Source organism: Micropterus salmoides, unplaced genomic scaffold (assembly GCF_014851395.1).
Source record: "Micropterus salmoides isolate LMB-PRFRI ecotype aquatic unplaced genomic scaffold, ASM1485139v1 Ms_hic_scaffold_3409, whole genome shotgun sequence".
NCBI classification, from domain to species: domain Eukaryota; kingdom Metazoa; phylum Chordata; class Actinopteri; order Centrarchiformes; family Centrarchidae; genus Micropterus; species Micropterus salmoides.
In genome coordinates, this window is record NW_024042717.1 from 1 (window position 1) to 27,936 (window position 27,936).

At 40.9% G+C, this 27,936-nt stretch overlaps 1 protein-coding gene, 1 long non-coding RNA gene and 1 pseudogene across 2 annotated transcripts; 2 read left to right on the plus strand and 1 right to left on the minus strand.

The window, feature by feature from the left end:
* Nucleotides 1-36: 36 nt before the first annotated feature.
* Nucleotides 37-10,589, minus strand: LOC119884383 (annotated as a pseudogene).
* Nucleotides 10,590-18,682: 8,093 nt separating this feature from the next.
* On the plus strand, nt 18,683-20,973 carry LOC119884384. Its single transcript, XR_005440989.1, has 2 exons — nt 18,683-19,226; nt 19,913-20,973. It is a non-coding gene; the product is annotated as an uncharacterized LOC119884384 (long non-coding RNA).
* Nucleotides 20,974-24,455: 3,482 nt separating this feature from the next.
* LOC119884385 lies at nt 24,456-27,377 on the plus strand. Its single transcript, XM_038694805.1, has 2 exons — nt 24,456-24,968; nt 26,642-27,377. The coding sequence occupies exons 1-2, from the start codon at nt 24,508-24,510 to the stop codon at nt 27,084-27,086; spliced, it is 906 nt and encodes a 301-aa protein (XP_038550733.1). The 5' UTR covers nt 24,456-24,507; the 3' UTR covers nt 27,087-27,377.
* Nucleotides 27,378-27,936: the final 559 nt, after the last annotated feature.

Below are 27,936 nucleotides of genomic sequence, written 5' to 3' on the forward strand. Positions count from 1 at the left end.
ATAATAAATATCTAACTGTTCTTGGTAACCACTTACCATGTCATAATATCCAGTCCCAACTACTTTTCCAGGGCTGTCAAGGCAGCCAGGTGGACACTCATATCTATGGACAGGAACGACAGTAAAGTGAGAAACATAAGCGCATAATAATGCACTAATGTCGGAACTGTCCTGATAATTCCCATCCATTGGTACAAACATTTACCATAGCACCACCATATTCCTCAGCATTTACCTGTTACAGGTTGTTCCCTTGCACTGATCTCTCAGCTTAGTCTCACAATTGACCTGTTGGCCTAAAATTAAAAAGAAACAAACAAGAGCTTTTCACAGCCTCATTTTAAAAATAGTAATAATGTAATAATGTATATTCTGATGTGGTGTAGTATTATGGGAGCAGTCCTTACACATCTGCTCTGTGCTGACTCGGTTTCTCTCTAGGTTTTCATTGGGCGAGGGTTTTGGTGTCTGGGCCCTTGGTTGGGGCTGCCTGTCCCTTACTGGTTCCGTTTCAGGTTCAATGTAGTTGGTCTCCTCAATCTCAGGAGCTGGTCGCCTGTCAACACCCCCATCTGAAAACATGCGCACCACATTGCCATTGTGTTGTTCCCTAGCTTTTAACATTTTCTTTGGTTGATTTGGTTGTGTCAAAATAAATGTGGCAATCATTTTATTATGTGGAAATGCGACACTGGGCACATAAAAAACAATCTTGCCATGAAGAAATCAAGGCAGGATAGTGAGGAAAATTTCGATGGTCTACAATCGACAATTTGGGAAGGTACAAAAGTATGTAAGGAGGTATGACAGAAAACGACAACTATGTCCCAAACCCACCTTTGTAGCAGAGATTGTCCCTGCAGCCTCCGCCATAGCTAGCTGGACAGGCAGAACAGGGAGTTCCATATTTGTACGGCGCATGACCCACCAGTTGCCCCTGAAAAAAACAATTGCCATAGTTAACAAAAGGACCAGAGATTTGGTGTTTTCAATGAATCACTGTTCATGGATTTTGATAGACAATCTGATGTTTTGAATTCCTGTTGCTATGTTTTTGTTACTGCATTCATCTATGGCATGTCTCTACTTTGTCTAACAACGAATCAAAACTGTGTATTCTTTGGTTTAAACAGTCCTCCACAGAAACCTCACAAAATACCTGATTAGTTTTAGTGTGTATTTTTGGCAATTTATTTTATGATCTTGAAGTAGAAGATCTTGAGTCGTCGTAGTAATGGCTAATGTAGCTCCAGGCCACTAGCCTCACGTAGCGATAAGAAGCAGGCTACAGAGGTCAGGTATGCTCACTTGTTTCTAACTCGATACCCCAGATTTTTTTATCAACTACTGTACAAAAGGCTTTATACAACTTTTTTCACATATGCAGTAGTACTCCCAAAGACCTGTTAATAGAATCTGATGTATAAAATCAGTGGTCCTTTTAAGTACTGTTCATTATGTGTCTTGTTCGTATCTCTTGTTATTACCATGTAAAAAAAAAAAATAATACATTTAGTTATGATGTCTGTCATTTTGAGGAGCACAAGGTATTAAAAAAGCAAAAACATACGGTGGAGAGTAGTTGCAGACCAGATAGACAGCTTTAGCCCAGATCATTCCCCACACGTTCATGTTGTAACACACATTGATAGCACAGCCAATACGATTGCTAGTCGCCCACACCAACTGAAAATTAAAATACACAAAGAAATTAAAGCGTTCAGTGGTCATCTCACATTACAATACATATGAGCTTGTAGTTGAATTTTCAAAACGCAGCAGTCGTCAATTGCTATTGTACTATCTGCAGTATAGCATGATTTTACATGACAGGACCATCCTTAATTCTATCATACTGACCTGACAGAAAGGAAAAATATTTCTTAAACCCACTGTACATCCACACAGGTGTATTTACTAATGCTTGGGTGTCTTCTTAGAGGTCTTCTCAGCCAGAATAACTCAAACTAATAATGCATAATAGATTTCTCTCAAATTTAATGTAGCTAACATCCGAAATACTTTCAAAGCATTGAATAAAAAAGCCCTTACCTGAGTGTAGTGAGTACAGACTGGTCCTGAACATCTGAATGGGCAGTGTGGGTTACACTCCTGAGAGTATGGATAGCTGTAGTACCTCACTTCGTCATACCAGGCCTGGACATGGTAGGTAGGGGGGCGATCCCTAAAGTCACAGAAAATATGTTGTATACTGTATTCTTCACTATATTACCAAAAAACAACATGACAATAAATACATTGAAGGCATGTCAATAAATGTAGTATCATCTAATTTGTTGGTATCATCTATACACAGGCTGCTAAGCTGCCGTGTTGAAGTTTCCACGAGGAAAGCAGTCCAGCTGTTCCAGAGGAAAACAACAGAAAACTTACCACGGACCAATAAAGGCAAAAAGTCTTTTGTTTTCAACAGACCTTTTTCACAGCAGACATTTTAACACGTCTAAGCTGGAAAAGAACAGTTGTAATTGATAACATTAAGCAGGGCTGCAATCAATTAAGATGAGCCATTTCCATTCTCCTGGTATTGTGCATACTTGCTGACTGACATGGCTTTATGGGACATTTAATGGAACTCACCCATCATTGCTGTTAATAATTACACAGTTTGAGAAGCTTAATCAGAACACACCCACAATTTTAATTAGACATTTTCACAATCCCACAAATATTGATTAGAGCAGCTTTAAAGATACACAAAACACTACGAATACATTGAATTTAAACGAAGAACCACATTGTTTCCAGACCTCACAACTCAAAATTATTCTTAACAAAAGGCAGGTTTTTTGTGGTTAAAATTCATTTGATATTAAGCTGATGTTGAAAAGGATTTTGCACATTGTAAGAAACACTGTTATTCACATCAAAATACTGTTGTATAAAATTTAAGTGACGCACTTCCCTTCGCTACTTTGTACATACACACCTGCCCCAGTGCGCTCCAAGGTTTTGGCCTATTTGTGTTAACATGTGGCTCGGTCCATGTTCCCATCGGCATGTATGTGCCCAGTGCTCTGCGCTCCTCTCTAACTCATAATCCCATACCTGGAGAGCACATACATCAACAGAGAGAGAAAGAGAGAGAGAGACAGAGAGAGAGAGAATTATAAAGTAATATTACAAAAAATGATGATCAGTACAAGATATTCACAAAATGGAAAACTCTGGAGGCGGTAATAAAAAACAACCAAAACCCTCTAGATAACCCTGTAACAGAACAAGAATTAACAGAAGTCATACAGTCGCTGAAAGATAAAAAGGCTTTTGGTATTGATGGAGTCCTCAACGAAATGATCAAATACTCAGAAATCATAAAACCAGATTGGCTGTACTAAAAGTATTTAATACTATTTTAGCAACTGGAACTTTTCCAGACATATGGAACAAAGGTTTAACCCCAATTCATAAATCCGGAGAAAAATATGACCCAAATAACTACAGAGGAATATGTGTATCCAGTAACGTGGGAAAAATATTCTGCAACATCATTAATAAACGACTTGTCAACTTTCTTGATGACCACAATATTCTGCATAAATGCCAATTTGTTTTTTTACCAAATTGCCGCACAACAGACTATATATTTACCATCCTGACTTTATTTGATCAAGAATTAAATATTAAGAAAAGATAGGTATATGCCTATTTTGTTGACTTCCAAAAAGCCTTTGATTCCATCTGGCACGAGGGCCTTTTCTATAGGCTACTTGAAAGTGGGTTTGGACGAAAAAATATGATTTGATTAAGAACATCTATACAAAAAGTGAATGTGTCATAAAGATTGCAAACAAACAAACAGCATTCTTCTCCAAGGGCCGGAGAGTGAGGCAGGGATGCAATCTCAGTCCAATTATCTTCAATCTATCAATGAATTTGCAAACCAATTAGAGAGTTCCACATCACCTGGCCTCATCCTGAACGACACAGTGATCAGAGCTCTGCTGTATGCAGATGACTTAGTGTTGCTTTCACCTACTAAAGAAGGTTTGCAGCAGCACCTTAACGTCCTGCAGAGAGTCTGTCAGACCTGGGCCCTGACAGCAAACACAGCAAAGACTAAGATAATGATCTTTGAGAAACAATACAGAAATCAGGTTACACACAATTTCGATTTATACACAACTAAATTATAACACACAAAAAACTACACTTACCTTGGCCTCAACATGGCTGTGAAAGATCTGAGGGACAAAGCAAGAAGAGCTTTCTATTCAATAAAAAGAAACATTAAAATCTATATTCCAATTGAAATCTGGGTTAAAGTTTTCCAGTTTGTACTAGAACCAATAATTCTATATGGTAGCGAAATCTGGGGGCCAAAACTTAATAATGAATTTGACAAATGGGACAAAACAATCATAGAATCTTTCCATACTGAGTTCTGTAAGAGCATCCTGCAGGTGCAGGAAAAACACCTAATAACCTGTGGAGAGCAGAGCTCAGCCAATCCTAAACTTACTTACTAAAAATACACAAAAGATCAATTGAATTTTTTAAAATTTTTCACTTAAAATCAGTTAACCCCCAGACATACCATCACAAAGCCCTAAAATACCAGGAGCTGAAACCAGAGAAGAGTCCCCTCAGCCAGCTGGTCCTGAGGCTCTCTGCAGTAACAAGTCCCCAACAGCCTCAGGACAGCAACACAAACTCAAGCAGACCAAACCAAATTATCAACAAGCAGAAAGAAAAATATATTGAATACTGGAAAGAAACAACCAAAACACAAAGTAAATTACAATGTTATCTGACCCTAAAAAGAGAATTCACACTGGCAAATTACCTGAGCACAATAAAATAAAACTAAACTAAGAAAAACGTTGACAACATACAGACTGAGTAAACACAGCCTGGCCCAGTGTGACAGGTGACAGGTAGAGACAGAGCTGCACTTTAGAGAGAGAGAGAGAGAGAGAGAGAGAGAGAGAGAGACAACACACAACACAGAGGTTCTTGGTTAAAAAGTTATTTGCCTCTGGAAAGATGAACTTTGAATCTCTGAAGGTCTGCTAGGATAAGTTGCTAATATTCTTTCTTTCAGTTGGCAGCTACAGCATCGGGTTCAGTAATATTATTTTTCTCTTGGGTTCCAGGTTAAATTCAATTTTAGAGCAGCTCTACCTCCAACATATGTTTGCAGACTTGAAATCCCCCCTGGATTACCCTCATGATTTAATTTGGCTAAGTGGTCACTTACTGTAGTTGTGGCTTTAATTGTAACAAGTACAATTTTGCAGGTGTCACGTCGTCCTCTTTGGGGAAACTAGCATAAACTCCACTGAATCTAATGTGAAGGTAATCTTACATACTTGAGGCAAAGAGTACCTGAAAGATGAACCTGCTTTACAGTGGCTGTACGCACGCCCGTCGCAAATTTAACACAGTATAGTGAAAACTACACCGCCCCCATTAAACACACACATTCACTCCCTTACACACAGACACATACATGAGAGTGAAGGGAAACAGAGGTATCGCCACCACCACATCAACTTGCAGCTTTGTGCTACTATTCAATGTGGTTGTTTCATAGCTTGTTTCCAGTAAGTTTTGGTCTCATAGAACAAACTAAGAGAGAAAAAGCTGACCAAAACAGAGAGTCTCTGTTTGGGGGCTTGATGTTATCTTTACTGTAAAAACTTGACAAAATTAATCTCAATTGAAGTCAAATTACCTGAAAACTATTCACACAGCTCTTGTTTTGAACAAAGGAGGAAGGCAGACCATGGGTATAGCATTGAGAAATTCAAATGTTGCTGCAAAGTTAATTTACTGTTGACTTTGTTGGTGAGGGAGAAGAATAGGTACAGTGTGTTCTGCGGTTGGCATACTGTTTGGTTGCATTATGTCTGTCACATGGCTATCAAAACTAATAGGATAATGCTTTAGTGTGGAGTTGTAACTGCTTTGATTGACCACCATAATGGGTTCCATATGTGTGGTGAGGCTCACACACTGTGCACACTGTGGTGCTGCTTACTGTTCAGGCCTGATTGGAGAAGTGATATTTCGACTCTTGATTTCTTCGGCCACAATCCAGCTGTGGCTGCGATACCAACACTGAGGTGATTTTCTGCTCTAACTTCCTGGATGGTTGCCATGTGATCATTATATTGTAGTTTTTAGGTAGAATTCTTATCATATTATCTTTTTTTCAAAACAACCTCAACAGTTCAGTGTGGGCTGCAGACATCACTTTAAAATATAATAATGATGGAAGTGTATTACTACTGGTACCGTCAACACGTACAATAAAATATGATCTAGGAAGGCAGGATTGAGTGAAAATTCATTTAACGGAGGGCCAAAAATTAAAAACTGCCCAACAATACTATGTGGAGTTTAATGGCAACAATCACTTCATCCTATCAGTTGAACCAACTATCAGTTGAACCAAAAGTCAAATTAAATCGAGCTACGTCTGGCAATTTCTATAACTTTCTGAAATTCACAAAGCAAATGGAAATATATTCTATACTGAACCCCTAACCCGTATTATAAGGCAATATTGTCCACCTGCACAGCCCATGTGTCATTAGTTTTGAAGGCTATAATGAAATTCAAGTTCAACACAAAGCTTACACTGCAAACAATCTACAGAGGATACTACTGATCTCTGCCAGCTCATTATTCTCTCCATGTTCTTGTTATTCTTCACCCTCAATTATCCAGCAGAGAGGAAGATGGACTGCCCGCCAGCCTTTGGAGAAAGGTCATGGTAATAAGGACCAATCTCCTTTTGCATTCCAAAGAGCATTAAGTTCCCAAAATACAAAGCTGTTTAAAGCCATCTGCCAGACCACCTCTGCTACAGAGCTACGTGCAAGATGTGCAGTCTAACAGCAGAAGATTTAGGGTGAATGCTCAAGGTAGATCTCTGCAAAAAGAAAAACATTGAGGAAGAAAACAAAAAGCCATCCTCTGCTTTTGGAATTCAAAGTATGCAAAATGCTTAACCTAAATGCTTGTAATTCAACCTAAGGTACAGAAAGTGGTTGTGATTATGGGAACCTTTATAGAGGTCTCTATTTCTCAGGAAAATCTGCTGCGCAAGAAGTGACGTGCTTTAGATTAACAGACGCAACAGTGGTTTAGGCCATTTGCTTGATGGCTTTTGTATGAAATTAAGAAGTCAAAGCTGCAATGAAAGTGCAAGCCCTTTGGCCTCCAAATCCTGCAATATACCAAAACTAAATACTTTGCCCTCATCAGTTCCCTGCCTTACCACATCATTATCATCAGTAATAGTATCCCTTGCTCAAGAAACACTGGATTAGTGTACATAACATACATTTACACTTCAGTGCCCCTCATTTCAGACGGTGAGGCTCGACATGTATGAAATAGATTCACCACTGTGGCACCCCAAATGAGATGTGTGGAGGATCAAATAAAAGATAACATCTGCTTTGGCCAGGGTTGGAGTGAGCTGTGATGGATGGTGAGAGAGTGGAAGTGGAGGAGGGTGAAGAAAAGCCTGAGGGAAAGCTTGTGAAGCTGAAGATTGAGAAGGCAAAATAGCAAGGCAGGGAGAAAGAGAGTCAGCAGGAGGAGAAATAGATTGAGTAAAGAGACGCATAGCAGCAAGGGAGGGAGGGAGGGCAGGATGGTTGAGGTAGAGGGCAGGACAACACTGCGGGGGTGAAAGCTGGAAATGGGCCAGGGTCAGCGAGGGCGGGCAAGCAGCAGTCAGGAGCTGGAGCTGGCCAGATGGTGGCTTTGGTTTACAGATCTTGTTCTTTCCTTCCCTACATTGCTGTCTTTAGCTGACAGAGCTGAACTGGCAGAGTCAGAAAAATACTTTCCCCTGAGAAAAACTTGTGTGTTTTGTGTCAATCATCCCTGATTTGGCAAGATCACCAGATATTGACCGGGGGGCACAATCACTATGATCTAGATTATTCATCCTGATTTATGGTTAGCTAGTTAAGCAAGCTAACAATTGTCTCCGACTGACTTTTTAATGTTTGCAAACTCATTTTAAAACAATAATCCTGCAAAATGGTCTTAACTATGTACTTGATTGCTACATATTTGATAATGTGCTAAAAGACTGAGGCTAAAGCAACATGTCCCATGCAGAAACCAGCATCCTCACTAGATGAAAAGATGGAAATAAAGAAATTGCATTCTTCTTGTATTACAGTATACAGCTAGTAAGTCGTAGTATTTTCAGTATGATAAGGAAAATGAGATAGTTCTAACCCTAGCCCTGTGTGGAAGCTAGGCTTACATACTCTGCATATTTAAACAGTATGTATTGACTTTTTAGGAAAAGACATTTAGGATATGAACTAACCGACGTGTTTTGCGAACATAATGCCACAGAAGAACGAAACAGTTCCAAACAGAGCAATTATATCTTTAAGCGAGGGGGACGCAGCAACAGCAGTGACACAGAGTTAAATGACTTATTCACAAAAGCTCAGATTACCATTATTTTTGGCCTAATACACTTTAGTAGTGACTACAACTCCCCCTATTGGTTATGTGTTATTCTCTCACTGTTTTTCATTTGTCATTACATTGACTAGATACTGACAGACAACAGTGGTAATTTAAAAAATTTTTGCTAGGAACAATTTAGGAGTCGCTGGATATTGGTAGGGTCATGTCACTATGGCCCCTTTCTAATTCTACACCCTTGTATCTTTGCTTGTGTGTTTTCGGTTTACCTGAATGCAGCAAAGAGCAACAGGTCGGACTGGAACCTGGACGGCTGTGGCAAGGACTCAGCTTTTGTACATGCTGTGCTCTAGCGGTTAGCTAACTGGCGTCCCCAGTTTCCCTGCTTGTTTGAGAGCTACACCCTATTGTGTTCCACCTGTGTCTAATCATTCTGCCCTTATATGCTCCACCTGTGTCCCTGGTTATCCTCACCTGTCTCTATATTAAAGTCAGTGTTTTCCCATTCTCATTTGTCAGATTGTCTTTGTCTCTTTTCGAGTGTTCCTGCCTGTCTCTTCGGATTTTCCCAGTCTCCTGTGTCTGCGTTATTGGATTTAATTTGGATACTTGGATTTTGGATTTTGCCTGCACCCTGTGGATTTGTTTGCCTCGTTATTTGGTCTGCTCTTCTGTGTTTTGGCCCTTATGTGCTTACACTGTCCATGAGTTGTTCTCCCCTTTTTGTTAATTAATAAATTCACCAATATGACTGAACTTGCTCTGCATGTTTCTAGCATGACAGAACCTCTCCAGGAATTCTGACTCTTTAGCTCCAACTGTCCGTAACTAATACCGTTACTCTTTATTATTTTCAAATAACAGAAATGTATGCAAGGCTGGATTCTGTTTGTATTCCAGTGTGAAAAGATTTACCTACAGTACATGATAGACAGCTTTGTCCTCAGGACTTACCATGTACTCCATGTTGGAAGCAGGAGGGTGGACCTGACCCCGCAGCTTGTTGTGCAAGTCTAGAATGAGGTGCATGTCTCCCTCGCTGATGGCCCTCTTTCCTCTCGACCTGGCCCTCCACCATTCCTCAGCCTTATCCCTGTACTTGTCCAGGATGGACTCCAGTCTTGTGGAGTTGGTGAGGACCATAGCCAGGACAGTCTGGGTCAAACACAGGACCAAGCTTGCAGCTCTAACCCATCCCCGGAAAGGAAGAGACCTCTTCATGATGGGGCAAATGCTGCTGCTGAATGAAGAATGTTTTTATTGCCTGCAAAACAGGGAGGGAATGTTGAAGTAGAACAGCTTGATTTAGAATTTTAGCTTAGCTAAGACTATTTTCTGTAAAAACACAGTCTGCATGCAGATGTTTAAAATGTAATGATGCACTAGGCTCATTTTATGGCACTTTTTAAAGTTTAACAAAAACATGGACTCTGCATATTAAAATATACATCAGTGTTTATGTTAATTGTCTCCCTTCTTAGCAATGTACTTAAGCTACAGCATCTTTATGAAAGAGCCCAAAGACACCTTCCATCTATCCTCTGTCTCTGTTTAATAATGCAGTAATTATAGCGGGACTTCAAACAGTAAAGCTAATACAGCTTTCAGCAGTCTGAGTGCATCTGCAGGTCACTGCATCACTACACACAGTAGGACCAGTGTAAACGGACTTTTCACGTTACGTTACAGAGCAGGAGATTTAGTTACTGTGCTGTGCACTCCTTGCATTATTTTTATTTCTGTCTCTTAAATTTTCTTTTAATAAACCCTTCAAGAACTAAAACACTTAAGTCATATTTTTTTACACAAAAACTATGTCCACATAACATTAAATAAGAATCCTTTAAGACAAAGAGTGAGATAAGGTCGCTATAAATTCATTTGGGCAGTAATGTATAGTACAAGCTTACCTTTAAATTCCGCCAAACTATCTCCCAGGTGCAATATTCCAGATGTCAGAACTCCTCGAGCTTACTGCAGAGTGACACTTATCCAATCCAGGGAGCCTTTGATTCCATCCATCACACAAAATGAGTGCAGGCAGTCGGTTGTCTTTCAGACTGTACATTCACGCTGGAAGACACTCAGCTCAGAAATGTCTATAGGTACCTGTTGAATTCCTCAGGTCGCTCAGTGCGCTACTGGCTGCATGGGACCGCTGTTCATTTTGCGCTTATATGCCAAATTTAGCAACGCGCAACGCAGCGAACCACGCCTCCTCAAATCCTCTAGCTCCCCCCTACCGCACCCCACCTCCCACCTAACACACACACACACACACACACACAGGCCGGCAGGGATCTGTTGGAACTCCAGGGTTGATATATTTGAGGAGGCACCTGATCACACTAGAAGTGACATGAAGGTAAACTTGTAGATGTTAGGACAGCGGCCCACTTGTGTTACAAATATTGCACATTTTTTTCTTTAACAGGAAGACACGATCAAAACTAATTATTGATAGGTGAAAATGGGCCAAGGAACTATGAGGCCATATAATTCCCCCAAATGAAAAACACAATTAGATGGGCTAAATTATGGGTTAAAAGGAGAATGTGCAGTTATGACTTTCCTTGTGTCTCATATGACTAGTATAGCCATCTCTTATGGGCTCTGTCTGCATTGTACAAGAAAACAGTTTGCAGTTACATCTGAACAGCATAGTAAATATATATCTTATATAGTAGGCTAATACTTATTTGCATCCTTTGCAAAAATACATCAAACATCCCATTTATAGCTTTAGTGAGTGTTAAAAGAGATCACTGATCTCAACGGGTCCTACCTGGTTAAATATAGGTTAAATAAAATTTTATATAAACTTGCCTGAGATCATATTATATTTTTTACTGCGTGTGAGAATGGCAGCAGCCGCCAGCAGGGTGGCCAGTATTCCCCTGCGACTCAACCGCAAAGTACTGATTCATCTGCCTTTACACACACTAGAACATTTGTGAAGTGTGTGTGTGTGTGTGTGTGTGTGTGTGTGTGTGTGTGTGTGTGTGTGTGTGTGTGTATGATCTCTCTCTGCCTCCTCAACTCCAACATGCTCTGTTCTGGCCTAACATCAGCACAAGGAAGGCCGTTTCTTTTAAATTGTCATCAAGGTACAAAAGTAAAGCAAAATGACCAGACATCTAAAATGGGAATGAACATGTATTCAACAAGCCACAGCATAAGCCATGTAAACAGTCTGTTCAGGCTGAAATGGAGGTGATAAATAAGTGAAATAAAAATACATAAAAGACACAGAGAGTGGGATCACATTTAGGTATTGTGGCATGGCCTGCAACATAGATATCCTACAGTCTACTAATTTCCTCAAATGAGCAGTAGCTCTTGGTTCCGTTTAGGTACTTGCAAATATCCAGTATACTTAACATGCTCTTACGGAAACTCCTCTATCAGCAAGTATTTCATACCATGTCAAAGTGAGAACATGGGACTGAAAAATGGTTGCAGATTAATTTGATGTTGATCGATTAATCAGTTGATCAACTCATCATTTCAGCACTAATTCTATCTCTTAATTCTATATTCTGAGTTGTTCTATCTCACACAGGCTCTGCCCTCTACTGGACTCAATGGGTACTACCTCCTCCAATCACACGCATGCACTTGACCACTGAAATTTTATCGTGCACGTAGCCAACCAATAGGACGTCGCTACCGATACGTGCGTGACCTATAAATAGCAGTGTCCCTACTGCCTCAGCATCCTTTTTTCTTCAGCAAACGGTGAACTGCTCACTGAATTCACCACCTCCACGGATGGAGTTGCCACTTCTAGAAAATTATCTTTGCACCCAGGCGAGGTGACCCATTTCCTGCCTGGACGAGTCGACATCTCATTCGCCGAGCGGTCACAGTGCAGCTACGCTAGTCCGCTATAGCCGGAGAGAGACAGCCAGTGAGGTCTGTCTCGGTATAGCGGGACAAAAGAGATCGCTCGCTGCTTCGGTTGGTTTCGTTTCCTCCACGGGCGGCTCATAGCGCCTGCTGCAGCAGGCGAGGCTGTCTACCCTGCCGCTGCTTCACATGGAAGCTGTGAGCTTGAGGCTGACGTCTACACCGGGTGATGTGTCAACCACAGTCACACCGGCTGTGGTGTGTTCAAGGCCCGGTCGGCCTTTTCCAACTCCAGCCGTGGTGTCTTAGAACTCGCCACGTTCAACCTTTCGAAAACGGCCCATGGTGCGTTCAAGGACACCACGGCCTTTTCGATTGCAGCCCTTGGAAAAAGTCTAACCCTTCCATCCATCTTCATCCGCTTATCCGTGGTCGGGTCGCGGGATAGCAGCTCCAGCAGGGGACCCCAAACTTCTCAGCTCTCTTTCCTTCACAATGATGCGGTAAAACTGCTCCGATTCTCCGGCCAATCTCCTGCTCCAATCTCCCCTCCCTCGTGAACAAGACCCCCGAGGTACTTGAACCCCTTCACTTGGGGTAAGGATTCATTCCCTACCTGGAGTTGGCACTCCACCGGTTTCCTGCTGAGAACCTTGGCCACAGATTTAGAGGTGCTAATCCTCATCCCAACTACTTCGCACTCTGCTGCGAAACAATCCAGTGAGAGCTGAAGGTCACTTACCGATGATGCCATCAGGAACACATCATCCGTAAAAAGCAGTGACGAGGTCCCAAGCCCACCGAACTGCAGCCCCTCCTCGCCACGACTATGCATTGATATCCTGTCCATGAATATCACAAACAGGATTGGTGACAAAGCGCAGCCCTGGCGAAGGCCAACCCTCACCTGGAAAGATTCCAACTTACTGCTGAGTACTCGGACACAGCTCTCGCTTTGGATGTACAGGGTTTGGATAGCCCTGTACATCCCCCTCACCCCATACTCCCGCAGCACCTCCCACAGTATCTCCCGGGGGACCCGGTCATACGCCTTCTCCAGATCTACAAAGCACATGTAGATTTGATGGGCATACTCCTAAGCCTGCTCCAGGATCCTTGTGAGAGTAAAGAGCTGGTCAGTTGTTCCACGACCGGGATGAAAACCCCATTGTTCCTCTTCGATCTGAGGTTCAACTATCGGCCAAACCCTCCGTTCCAGCACCTTGGAGTAGACTTTACCGGAGAGACTGGGAAGTGTGATACCCCTGTAATTGGCACACACTCTCTTGTCGTCCATTTTGAACAGGGGAACTACCACCCCAGGCACACTTGGGCACTGTATCCGACTTCCACGCAATGTTAAAAAGACATGTCATCCAAGACAGCCCCTCCACACCCAAAGCTTTTAGCATTTCTGGGCGGATCTCATCAATCCCTGGGGCTTTGCCACTGTGGAGTTTTTTGACCACCTCAGTGACTTCCTCCAGGGAAACTGACGAGAAACCCCTATCAGTCTCCAGCTCAGCCTCTACTAGAAAGGACGTGTCAGTCGGATTTAGGAGTTCCTTAAAGTGTTCCTTCCACCGCCCTATTACCTCCCCAGTTGAGGTCAACAGAGTCCCATCCTTACTGTGTTCAGCTTGACGGTTCCCTGCTTCCCCCTCCTGAGATGGTGGACAGTACTCCAGAAACACTTTGGTGCCGACCGAAAGTCCTTCTCCATGTCTTCTCCGAACTTCTCCCACACCCGCTGCTTTGCATCTGCCACAGCAGAGGCTGCAGCCCTTCGGGGCCGTCAGTACCTTGCAACCACCTCTGGAGTCCTCTGAGACAACAAATCCCGGAAGGCCTCCTTCTTCAGTCGGACGGCTTCGCTGACCACCGGTGTCCACCACGGTGTTCAAGGGTTACTGCCCCTTGAGGCACCTAAGACCTTGAGACCACAGCCTCCCGCTGTGGCTTCAGCAATAGAGGCTTTGAACATTGCCCACTCATGTTCAATGTCCCCAACCTCCACAGGGATGCCAGAAAAGCTTTGAGTTGAAGATCTCACGGACAGGGTCCTCCTCCAGACGTTCCCAGTTCACCCGCACTACCTGTTTGGGCTTACCGGGTCTGTCCAGAGTCTTCCCCCACCCCCTGACCCAACTCACCACCAAGCCCCAGACAGAACTCCATTCAGGGTCTCCAAGAAGGCCGAGTACTCTAAACTGCTGTTTGGTGCATATGCACAAACAACAGTCAGAGTTTTCTCCTCCACTACCCAAGGGCATAGGGAGGTGACTCTCTCGTTCACCGGAGTAAACTCCAACGTAGCGGCTCCATCCCCCACAGAGAGGTGACGTTCCACGTCCCCAGAGCCAGCCTCTGCCGCCCAGGTCTGGTCCGTAGAGGCCCCTGACCTTCACTGCCAACCATGTGACAGCGCACCCGACCCCTGCGGATCTTCCGATGGATAGTGGGTCCAAAGGATGGAGAGGGGGGTGGCACGTTACTTTTTCGGGCTGTGCCCGGCCGTGCTCCATGGCAAACCCGGCCACCAGGCACTCTCTGATGAGCCCTCCCTCTGGGCCTGGCTCCAGACGGGGGCCCCGGGCTTCCTCCGGGCAGGGTCTCTCTACCTCTTCCTCGTAGTGTCATCAGCGGTCTTTGTGAACCATTCTCAGTCTGACTCCAGGCAACACAGCCTCCAAGCTCACCAGGCATGCAAACCTCTCCACCACGATGGGTGCTCGTCTTGTCACCCTGTTTCTTTAGATTTTGGATTTCTGTTTGGATTACCTTGTTTTTGGACTCTGTTAATCAGCCACTCTGCCAGTAAGTGTGCTCGCCTTTTGTTTATTGGTTTAATAAACCTTTTGAACTGTACCAGTCAGCCTACGTGTCCTGCATTTGGGTCCACCAACCTGCCTCACCACAAACAAAAAGCAGTATTTGTCTTTTTAAGGAAAAGGTTAACTTGCTAAATTTAAAGAACAATTAATTGCCTAACACACAGAGATAACACATCAAACAGAATTTTTATGGAATGTTAACTGAACTGGTTTTAGTCTACAGACATTAGACAATTTTAACTGTAAAATAAGAAACCAAAGTATATCAAGTCTGTGATTTCTTAACTCATTATTATTATCTTTTATGTAGTATTCAGCTAGTCTATTCTGCATACTAGAATTCCTGAAATTCAGTTATGGCTTTTGCCACCCCAGGATTTTCAGTGGCCCCATCTGGCCACCCCTGGGAAAATGTTCACGGGGCGTCCCTGGTAGAGGGGGAACATACACCGGCAGTGCCTGACGTTTCAGTGAGAAGTCAGTGCAGGTGTTAATGGTCAGACCAAGCTCCTATTTTATACAGTATGTTTGTTATTTGCAAAATGTGTATTATTCATAATTTTAGTAAGCCTCATAATTCAATCACAGGTATATGCATACAGTCACCAGAATCAAGCCTTATTCTGCATAGTTAAGTCAGGTAAAGTCAAAAGATTTAAATGATTATTGATTACTGTGTACACTTAAATTCCAGATAACATTTACATGCTTATGTCATTATATTGAATGAATCAAGGATATTTTAAAGGTTACTGATAATGGCACTACATTATTTGTTGGATTTCCTCTCTGAGCATCTGCTGCCCCCTCTTGGATAAAACTGAGATGTTCAGTCAAAAAAACAACAACTTGAGCCTCCTTGCATCAGTGATGTTTAAGCTGAGCCATGCAAGCCAGTAGTGGTGTCCATCATCTTGCAATCTTAAATTAGCAAAAAGCCAAGAAAGATACATACAAGAGCCATCCATTGACTAGGAAAAAGAGCTAACATCCACTAAATTACAGCATCTCTCAAAATATTTTAAAGTAAATATAACATAATAACTGTAAGGGTTTAGAGCATTGTTAAAGCAGCCTAGCTAACAAGAACATAAATTGTGGGACATGTTTGTGTCTAGATAAAGCTAAAGTATATATATATATATATACTTATATATGTGTATCTTGGTTGTTTAATCCATACACATACAGTAATGTAAAGGATAACTTGCAGTTTGTAACTTTTCATCCAACCAGAGGAGATGCTGCACACAAATGCTGAGCACTTTTCTTCATTGAAAAGTGGTTACAGTATGAAACACACTCTAAACCAACAAATTGTTGGGTTTTTTTTATTTCTGTTTGTGGATGGATTAAACAAGAGAGCCATGACGTCATCTGGACTGAAACAGGCAAGTCTTTCCCCTGTTCTAGTAGTGTTGCTAAGAGAATCGACTGCTGGCTGTAGATTCATATTTAGCCTACAAACACACGAATGACTTTGATCCTCTCCTCTCACTCTGCAAGAAAATGAATAAAAATATTTCCAAAAATGTCACATTACATTTTGCTGATGCTTTTATGCAAAGCGACTTACAATTGCTATATATGTGAGAGGTCGCACGCCCCTGGAGCATAGTCTTATCCATTGCACCACTGCCACCCCACAAAATGTTGAACTCTTTGAATATTTGTAGTGTTGTTGTTGCCGGGAATCTTTCATCAGATGCCCTTATCACTCATGGGTAAGAGTCATTGATACAGCAAGGTTGTGCATACATATAGTAGATGCTCAAGTTTGCTGCACCTTTGCTCTTTGCTGGTAAACACTGGTCAACATCTTTGAAAAAACAGATATGCATATGTAAATAACAATTTCTCCTTCTATAGACTATTAGGCTTTGTGCTACATTTTTGTTGTGGAATACATTGTATGCATGTTTTGGTGTGTATATTTATTTTGTTAAATACAGTCTGATATTTCCACACAAAAATGGTCATGAGCAGACATCCTGAAGTAACGTCCTCTCACCATAGAATAAAAAGCCCAGAAGACAAGACATCATTTATATTTGTTTTTAATAAAATTGTAATCAAAAGTGATTTACAAGTACACTGTTGTACTTCACCATCTTAGTTTAGCCAGCATTTGCTCATTATCACTGGAAGCAAAGTATGACAGAGGCTGATGGTAATGTTGAAAAAAGTATTTGCAGTCTTAAATCAAAGTATTAGACAAATATACAATTTATCCTGAGGAGGACATGGAAATATGTACTGAATGTCATGACAAACAAATTATTGTAAAGACATCACTTAAAACAACAAATGTGGTACAAGAGGAAAACTAAGGGGATTACCAAAGTCATTAGGAGTCATCCTCTGGGCATCATGGAGTGTCTGTGCCAACATTCATGGCAATCCATCCAATAGCTGTTGAGGTATTTCAGTCTGAATGTGTCCAGAATGTAGGAAATTAAGTGGTTAATGCTCCAATTTTCTGGTAAGGATGATCATATTAAATAGAATTAGAAAATTGATTATTGTTAGTCATATTTAATACTGATGTTCTTCTCATGCATATGTAGCTGTACAATTATTACAAGAGGGATTTGGTTTTTATGCACATACACACACTGCTCTAATTTATGGGACTGTATTCTAGTTTTTTATTATATTTAGGTATTTAAGCTTTCTGACTGACTCAGGCTTGTCTGACCAGGTCTTGTTCAGTTCAGTGGTGCCTTGTACAAGCAGGTGTCGTTTCTTGAAGGTCTTCAGCATAATCTGATTTACTGTATACTACAAAAACATTATATGCATAAAAATAACTGCAAAATATCTTTCTCCACGCCCCCAAAGGGCGCTCGCATAAAAGGCCTCTATGGCTGAATTTCAGTCCCAGTACACCCCTGGCTACCTCTGTTAAATAAGTGTACTATCTCTGTTCTACAGATTATTGCAAAACATGTTAAATTTTTGCTGATTTGGATTAAGCATACATTTTGGACAGGTATGAATAAAACCTTAAGAATCTGCACAACTTATCTAATGTATTTGTCTGCTGGTGATCTTTTACCTGCTTTATTTTCTTTATTCCCCTGTTTACTGGGAGAAATGCCAGAATGCCAAATCATTGCATGAAAATATATCTCCTCAAGCCACAAACTGAGGACAACGAGTGGAAACTCAGAAGAGACTCACAAATGTATTAAATATATGTTCTGAAAAGGTTCAAATGATCATTATTTTCATTCTTTGTTTAATTTTACATTTGATACTGATAATTTTCTTTGTATATTAATATACACACACTCACACATGTTGGCAATATTTTTGTTTTACTTTCATACCAATAAAGCTAGATTGAATTGAATTGAATTTATTAGTCTGCTCCACGGTATTTTTCTTGTTTTGCAATTTCCAGATAGTCAGTACGTCACTTTACTTTGGCAAAAGAGGAACAGATTAAACATTACTGTAAGTTACAGGAGATAGTCAAATGTTTGAAGAAGGAGCAAAATAATCATTAATTACAGACTTGACGTCATGATCCCACTCTGACTTTATTAATGTCCAGGGACAAATCTGTCAGACACACACAGGAACTGTTGTCTAGTTGAATCCTTTTAGCAGAGACTGATCAAATCTCTGACTGACAAATTCACATCAAGATGGGGAACATGCAGTGCCCTGCTGAGGATGCAGCCCTCCTGGCCTCCGTCGCTCGAGATATCTGCCCTTTCCCAAACTACAATCATAATCCGGTTTTCAAGAACATGCTGTCAATGAATTCTTCACTTCACCTGAGGAACCACTACGAGGCAGTGCAGTCCTCTTGACCCCCAAGCAGCTGGACGACTTCACCCAGGGCCTGAGGACCACTTTTGGCAGGGAGGGCAAAGTCACTCTTGGCGGGGTGGGGGTAGTGGCCCTGTCTTTGGCTGTGCTGTTTGACACTCTTGCCAGACAGGTCAGGGGAGAGTGGGAGTCAGACTCAGGGCCCATTCCAGGTTTATTTGTCAAAAGCTTGAGAGGGTACTACCCACCGTATGTCTACACATTCAGCGAGTACCTGAGGCTGGTACCCCACATTGTGAACAACCCCACCAGGATGAGAGAGGAGTCAGAGAGGTGAGGATTGCAATGCATGTCGAAGAAAAAAATTCAAAAGAAATTCAAACGCATTTAACACCTAATCTTTTCAAATTCATTTAAACACTTAAAACTCTCCCCCCTTTCATTTGATAACAAACTATCTAATACGTATTTGTTTTTAACTGCAAATTTACGAATCAGATCACATAGAGTTGAATCTGATCAAACTTTGTGATGTCTACACAGCCTGCATAGTGAAAGCAGTGCATTAGAGCAGCAGCAGCTTCAGTCCTGCATCTACACAGGATGCGTTCAGGCACAGTACTGTGTGTAACGTACTTATGTTTTGGCAGTGCTCAGAGTCCAGTACACAATCACTGTATTTACATGTGTAAAACCCATAGCTGTATTGTTTAAAATCAATGTAAATCTTTTCAGTTAAACTGCACATGAGAGGAAAAATTGAAAAACACGAATGGTGAATGTGACGTGAAATTGTGAGACTCCAGCCATGTTGAGGGCTTGTTTGAGTTCAAGGCACAGTCGGTGCACTTATACAAAATCCTTTATTTTCCCTCCCAGTTTTATTTCAAAATCATATGTATATGTTCATTTGTGAGCACAAATTAGTTTGCTAACATTGAATACATTTGCAGTAGGCTATATTTTAATTTCGTGCAATTTTGAATTTGTTTTTGTGTGTGTGTGTTTATCTGACCAAGGTACTTCAAGCAACTCACAATCGACATAAAACTGTGGAAAACAGCGAGAACCCGATCTGTGATGACGTCACAGTGGTTAACCACGTGCTTGGACGGTTATTTCAAAGGAATCTGCGCATTCACCTACTCCGTATTTCCAACTCTTCCGTTGTAGAAGATGATAAAATGGGACAAACTTCTTGCTCAGAAATCATTGTGTTCCATCTCAACTGCGATCCAGAGGCAGCCAGCATAGATTTTTTGGCTGAAGTGCAGAAATCACATGACACTCAGAAAGCTTTTAAACAATGTCATCCATCACAGCTCAGCCGAACCTGGTTGGAATTCATTGCCGAGCTAGCCTGGCTAGATGTCATATTCGACCAGCGCTTTATTGCAGAAAACTATAATGAATTACTGTCAGCTCAAAGAGAAGATTTTGACCTGAAAGCAAATGCACTCAGAAAATGGGCAGAGTAGTTCACCGGTCATCTGTCCAAACATGCAAGAAAAAATTTTACTTTAAAAAGAATACAAATAAGAACTGCCATTTATCATGCTGCAAATCTTGTCATGCTATTTTTGGTTAAAACAATTCAGATCATTTAAAATAAACTAAAATGAACTAAATGTACTTACTGTACCACTCCCACCAATGGCAAATAATAATAATAATGAACATATAGAAATGCATATTTTACAATATAAATAAAAACACAGGAGTGCATGCACAACTAGCTACAGTAATATGCACATGTGGATGCCTACATACACATTAAGGGACCTACGCTGTCTGAGGAATAAAAATCCTGTTTGCCCTCTTAGTGATGCTGCTATAAGCCTAGACTGTTGGGAGATGCACCAAGCTCCTCTCTCTCCTCTCCTTCTCCATGCTTTCTTATCCCATTTATACATGTTAATAACTCCACTTCTTCACGATCCCATAGTTTTATGCTTTCTCATCCCTCTCCTCTCTCCTGTTGCTGTCACGTGTATTTTGGGGTATATTATCATTTATTTATATATCAAAGTGACAGTATGTAATGACAATGCACACTTTAAACAATAATCTACAACATAAATGAAGTTTTTTGTTGTGACTAATTGGGACAACATCTTTGGTCGATTATGGCAAAAATCATAATCAGGACTATTTGGGTCATAATTGAAATCACGATTATTAAAGGTTCAGTGTGTAAGATTTCCCCACGACCCTGTACACAGGATAAGCGTTGACGATTAATGATGGATGTGTAAGATTTAATGGCATCTAGCGGTAAGATTGCACATTGCAACCGTAGGACAGCAGTGGCTGACCAGCACTAAAGGTGTCTCTTCTGATACAGCAGAGAGTAGCCAGTCAAGAAATTAGGTTTCTTTAGGTAGATATATTAATAAATTATATTTACTTAATTATTTAGTAAAACCATGTTATTGTGACTTGACCACTGACAGATAACATGGAAAATGTAAGCCATGAGTGTGAAACATTGTCACTGTTTCTGCACCACAGTCCATTATAAACCACATAATAGATGAAGTTTACAAACATCAGTTCTCTCTGTGATTATGGCCCCTCGCCAAAACTGCCCGCCAGCACCATATTCTGGTCCACAGTCAGAATATGGAGCTTTAACAGTGGCAAAAAATAAAAATAAATGTATAATTTGATAGCAGTGCTGTTTCTGGTTCAAGCAGCCTGTAAGTTATAGGTAATTCAGTGCCCCTCTCTGGCCAGCTGAGTTTCATTTATTGTTATTTTATACAGATTGTTATTTGCTAAATGTGTACCAACCATATATATTTTTTGTCAGGACAGACTCATATGAAGATAGTCACCACCAGTATCAAGCCTTACTCCACCTAGTTCAGTCAGGAAATGTCATAAGATTTAAATAATTCTAGGTGAATAGTGTAAACGGTGTGGTGATGGCTCAATGGATAAAGTCGCATGCCTTTGGTGTGAAAGACCTTGGTTCAATCCCCCACTGTAACCCATCCACCATTGTGTCCCTGAGCAAGACACTTCACCCCTCGTTCAGAGGGGCTTGCAACCTCTGACACAGCAATTGTAAGTCGCTTTGGATAAATGTGTCAGCTAAATAAATAAATGTAATGTTAAATTAAAATGCCACATAACATTTATATGCTTTGGCCATTATATTGAATGAATCAAGGATATTTTAAACATTTTACTGATAAAGGCACTACAATATTTGTTGGATCTCCTCTACAAGCATCTGCTGCTCCCTCTTGGATAAAGCAAAGACTTTCAATCAAAAAACAAAAACAAAACTTGAGCTTTACGCAAGCATCCCTGCATTAGTGATGTTCAAGCTGAGCCATGTAAGCCAGTAGTGGTGTCCATCACCTTGCAATCTTAGCAAAAAGCCAAGAAAGATACATACAAGAGCCATCCATTGACTAAGAAAAAGGAGCTAACATCCACTCTATTTGCATTCATACAGGGAAAGAACATGAACCATTGGGAAAACATATAGTGATTTAGGTGCTGTGCCTTTTACATCATCTTTCAAAAAGTTTTAAGGAAATGTAACTGAAGTAGTCAATGGCATTTTAATGCAGCCTAGCTAACAAGAACTTAAATTTTCTAAAAACAAACATCCAGAAAGGACCCTTTCGATCTTTGATACTTATACAGTAAACAAAATGTGGTGATTAGAAGACAAAGATACATCTAGGAAGCAAAGATAAAACTGGGATATGTTTGTGTGCAACACTAAAGTATGTAACATGTGTATCTTGTTTGTTTAATCCATATCCTTACAGTAATGTACAATGGATAACTTGCAGTTTGTAACTTTTTCTTCCAACCAGCGGAGAGGCTCCACACAAACGCTGAGCACATTTCGTCATTGAGAAGTAGTTACACTATAAAACACACTCTAAAACTCCAAATTGTTGGTTTTGCATTTCTGTTTGTTGACCTTAATAAACAATAGAGACATGACGTCTTAGTAAGTGAACGCTAGAGTGGATTTGGACTGAAACGGGCAAACCATTTCCCCTGTTTTAGTATTTTTGCTAAGTGAATCAACTGTAGCTTTAGCCTACAGACACGAGAATGGTATTGATCCTCATGCTCACTCTGCAAGAAAATGAATAATGATATTTCCAAAAATGTTGAACCTTTTGATTATTTGTAGTGTTGTTGTTTCAGTTTAACCTAAAAGTAAATACAAACTCAGTCACAGGTTAGTTAAGAACTGGATATGCATGCATGTCTGTCTGCCGGGAATCTTTCATCAGATGCCCTTATCACTCATGGGTTATTGACAACAACAAGGTTGTGCATACATATGGTAGATACTCAAGTTTGCTGCACCTTTGCTCTTTGCTGGTAAACACTGGTCAGATGGTTAAGCTGTAAAACACACAAAAGAGATCCTGGTCAGAAGGCAAATATTTCTACATGCACAGAAAACTGAATTTATGAATTTTCAGTAACTCACATGTGAACATCTTTAGAAAGCAGATTTCTCCTTCTATAGACTGTTAGGTTTTGTGCTACATTTTTGTTGTGGAATACATTGTATGCATGATTTGGTGTGTATATTTATTTTGTTAATACAGTCTGATATTTCCTCACAAAAAATGGTCATGAGTAAGACGTTCTGAAGAAACACCCTCCCCTCATAGAATAAAAAGTCCAGAAGACAAGACATCATTTCTATTTATTTTAATAAAATTGTAATCAAAAGGGATTTGCAAGTACACTGTTTACCATGTTTACCATCTTAGTTTAGCCAACATTTGCTAATTATCACTAGAAGCAAAGTATGGCAAAGGCTGATGTTAATGTCATCTATTTGCAAGACTTTCTTAAGTCTTAAACTAGAGTATTGGTCAAATATACAAATTATCCTGAGGGGAACATGAAAATATGTACTTAATGTCATGGCAAACAAATTATTTTAAAATCACACAAAACAAAAATGTCAATAGTTGTACAAGAGGAAAACTCAGGGGATTACCAAAGTCATTAAGAGTCATCGTCTGGGCATCATGGAACGTCTTTGCCAACATTAATGGCAGTCCATCCAATAGCTGTTGAGAAATTTCAGTCTGGACCGAAGTGGTGGCACAACTGAGCACTGGCAGCATGTTAGCTAATAATTACATATTTCCTACTTCTGTTAAATAAGTGTATTATTTCTCTTCTATGGATACAGAATATTGCACAACGTGTGATCTATGGCTGGATTTTTCTCTTTTGGATTATGCATACATTTTTAACGAGTATGAATAAAACCTATCTGCACACTGCAGACTGCACATTTTTGTCTGCTGGCGATGTTTTACCTGCTTTATTTGTCTGCTCCAAGGTTTTTCTTCTTGTTTGCAACTTCCAGATAGTCAGTATGTCAATGTACTTTGGCAAAAGAGGAACAGATTAAAAATTACTGGAAGTTACAGGAGATAGTCAAATGTTTGAAGAAGGAGCAAAATAATCATTAATTACAGACTTGACGTCATGATCCCACTCTGAATTTATTAATGTCCAGGGACGAATCTGTCAGACACACAGGAACTGTTGTCTAGTTGAATCCTTTTAGCAGACTGATCAAATCTCTGACTGACAAATTCACATCAAGATGGGGAACATGCAGTGCCCTGCTGAGGATGCAGCCCTCCTGGCCTCCGTCGCTCGAGATATCTGCCCTTTCCCAAACTACAATCCTAATCCGGTTTTCATGAACATGCTGTCAATGAATTCTTCATTTCACCTGAGGAACCACTACGAGGCAGTGCAGTCCTCTTTGACCCCCAAGCAGCTGGACGACTTCACCCAGGGCCTGAGGACCACTTTTGGCAGGGAGGGCAAAGTCACTCTTGGCGGGGTGGGGGTAGTGGCCCTGTCTTTGGCTGTGCTGTTTGACACTCTTGCCAGACAGGTCAGGGGAGAGTGGGTGTCAGACTCAGGGCCCATTCCAGGTTTATTTGTCAAAAGCTTGAGAGGGTACTACCCACCGTCTGTCTCCACAGTCAGCGAGTACCTGAGGCTGGTACCCCACATTGCGAACAACCCCACCAGGATGAGAGAGGAGTCAGAGAGGTATGGTTGTGGCTCGCCCTCCTTTCATTTGATAACAAACTGTGTGAGATGTACGTACATATGCACAGGGCCATCCTGGTGACATAGGCGGGTGCCTAGGGCGCAAAACGTAAGGGGCGCCACAAGAGAAAAATTTGAATCACTGCAGCACAGCTGATGCGACACTGGAGTAAGCTGTTATTGGAATCAAGTGCACCTCGCACTGTGAGTCCTGTTATATACCTTTTTGTGCATGTAACAGGTTTGCAAAGTGAAAAAGCCCAAAGTCAAAGAGTTTTTTGCCAGCTGAAAACGCCACATGCTGTTCTGAAAATGCCTAGCTGGGAGCGTTAGTGTGCGTTTTGGAGGTGCAGTGGTTTTTTTCAAGATGCTGTGGTTCCCATGATACATAATTTCCGTGGAGGTGCTACAAGTAGGGTAGCCTACTTAATTTTACTGAATGTAAAAATGTCACCATAAAGTACGTAGGCCTAATTGCTCTGGCCCTTGCACTGCATAAAGAGAAGGCTGAAACATGAGAGCACAGACTGTCCGTACGTGGATTCATGAGATTTTGCAGGTGAGGAAACACCTCGGCGAATAGGCACAACATTTCGTTCAAAATCCGATGTGCTCCTGCACTGTGATTGGACGGCTGGGTAAAAAGGACAGAGACGAGCGCAGCGTTTTTCCCAAAGTTGAACATCTCTGCGACTGGAAAAAAAACGCTCAGCTCCTGCCGTTTTTACCAGCTTGGAAAAACGAGGCGCTCCCATTGGAATGAATTTAAAAAGATGCTGGCGTCAGAAAAAAACGCTTTGGTGGACACTACCAGCAGGGCAATAACGTAAGACACAGCCAAGTAAAGAGCAGGCAGAATTAAATGATGATGCATTTTTTCAGAGAACACAGATATGTGGGAGGGATTCTGAATTTGCAGAAAGTTTTGAACGTGAGAAAACCTGCTGAAACAAATGAGCTATTAAAGTCCAGGAGTTTAAACTGAATTAAAATGAATTAAATTATCATTGAGGTGAAAAGGTGCCACCTATTTAAAGAGGTTACTTTGCTAAACAAAATACTTTAAAGAGGAGGGAACGCTCAGCATTTGTACAGAGTCAGCAGGGATTTTATTAAAGTAGAAAAGTTGATCTACAGGAGAAAACATATTTAAAATATCTACAGAATGCCTGAAACCTTACTGTGTTATAGTATTAATTTTTAATAATTTGAATTGTCACCTGCAGCCTGAATTTTGGGTTTCCCTTTATAAAGATAAAGACGTTTCCACCACATTTCAAATCTCGCCTAGGGCTCTGACACTGTCAGGGTCAACACTAGGAAGAAAATAGACTTGATGAGTAAAAATATGCTTTGTGTAGTAGCTACGCACATGAAATGCTGGCAGTTATGTGGCCTAGACAGCTGTTAAAGTAAAAGTAAATCTATTCCGTTAAACCACACATGAGAGGAACAACTGAAAAACACAAATGACATGGGAAATTGTTAAGAGAGAGTTTTTTGCGTTCAAGGCACAGTTGGTTGTACAAAATAGTTTATTTTCCAACCTAGTTGAATTAAAGAAACACATGCATTTGTTCATTGGTGAGCACAAATTAGTTTGCTATTACTGAATACAGTGCAGTATATTGTCATTTTGTGAAATTTGGAATTTCTTGTGTGTATCTACAAAGGTACTTGAAGCAGCTCGGGACTGACATCCAATCTGTGGAAAACAGCGAGATCAAGGACAGCGGTGACATCACAGGGGTCAACCACATGTTTGGGCAGTTATTTGAAATGAATTTGCGTATTCACCTACTCCGTATTTCCAACTCTTCAGTTGTAGATGAGATAACTGAATCTGTAAATGTGCTGCAGAAGACAAAAGGAAAACCACTTCCTACAGAAAGCACTGCAAAAACTGGAGTTGATGAAGCTCATGTCAGCAAAACCAGAAAGAGACGCATCCCTCCCCCAGAAAACTCAGTTGTCTTCAGTCTCAACTGCGACCCAGAAGCAGCTAGCAAAATTTTTTGGCTGAAGTGCAGAAATCAAACACGCAAGAAGCTTTTAAACGATGTCAGCCATTCAATGGGCACATACCAAAGACATGGTTGCATTTCATTGCCAGGCTAGTCTGGCTAGATGTCGTCAACAGTCCCTCTTTTGATTTGACAGACAGAGGGAATCACTGACAGCTCAAAGAGAAGATTTTGACCTGAAGGCCAATGCACTCAAAAAATGGGCAGAGTAGTTCACTGGTCAACTGTCCAAACGTGCAAGGAAAAATACTGTTACTGCTTTGTTATGCTCCTGTTCCTTGTTCTCTGTTGTATTCCATCCTTGTGTGTTGTCGCATGCTTACTTCCTGTTTACTCTCATCTGTCTCTGTGTTCTTTCTGAAGTAAACATTTGTGTTGAACTGTGGTGATATTTCTGTCTGATCACAAGTGTTTTCAGTTTCGGTTTCTTCCTCTGATGAAGAGCAGCGCGCATCTCATCCAGTAGGCTACAAGTCAAATTATTTATTTATATTGTCCTAACTGTTTTAAAAAATGGGCCAACGATCGGCCCTAAAGCATCAGGCCTAGACTGACATTGGGCTGGCCCAATCACATCTCTTACAGCACCCACTCCCTCCCCTCTGCTGGAGCTGTTTCGTGTTGTGGGCCAAAAATAATGATAATTCGCCAAATGCGTGAAAAAACCGATATGAGCTAAAAAAAAAAAATATTAATAAGCTACTGATTACTGATTATTATATTATATTTTTATATTCTGAATCGTCACCTGCCACCTAAATTTTGTCCATCCCTTATAAAAATAAAGACATTTCCACCGTAAATGGGTGCAGAAAATGTCTCAAGAATTAGTGTTTAATGCTCAAAATCTTCAGGGAGGACACACAGACCCCTATCGAATATTTCATCAATAAATAATTCTGAATTCAGATTAAGCTAATAATTAAGCTAATTTATCATTGAGG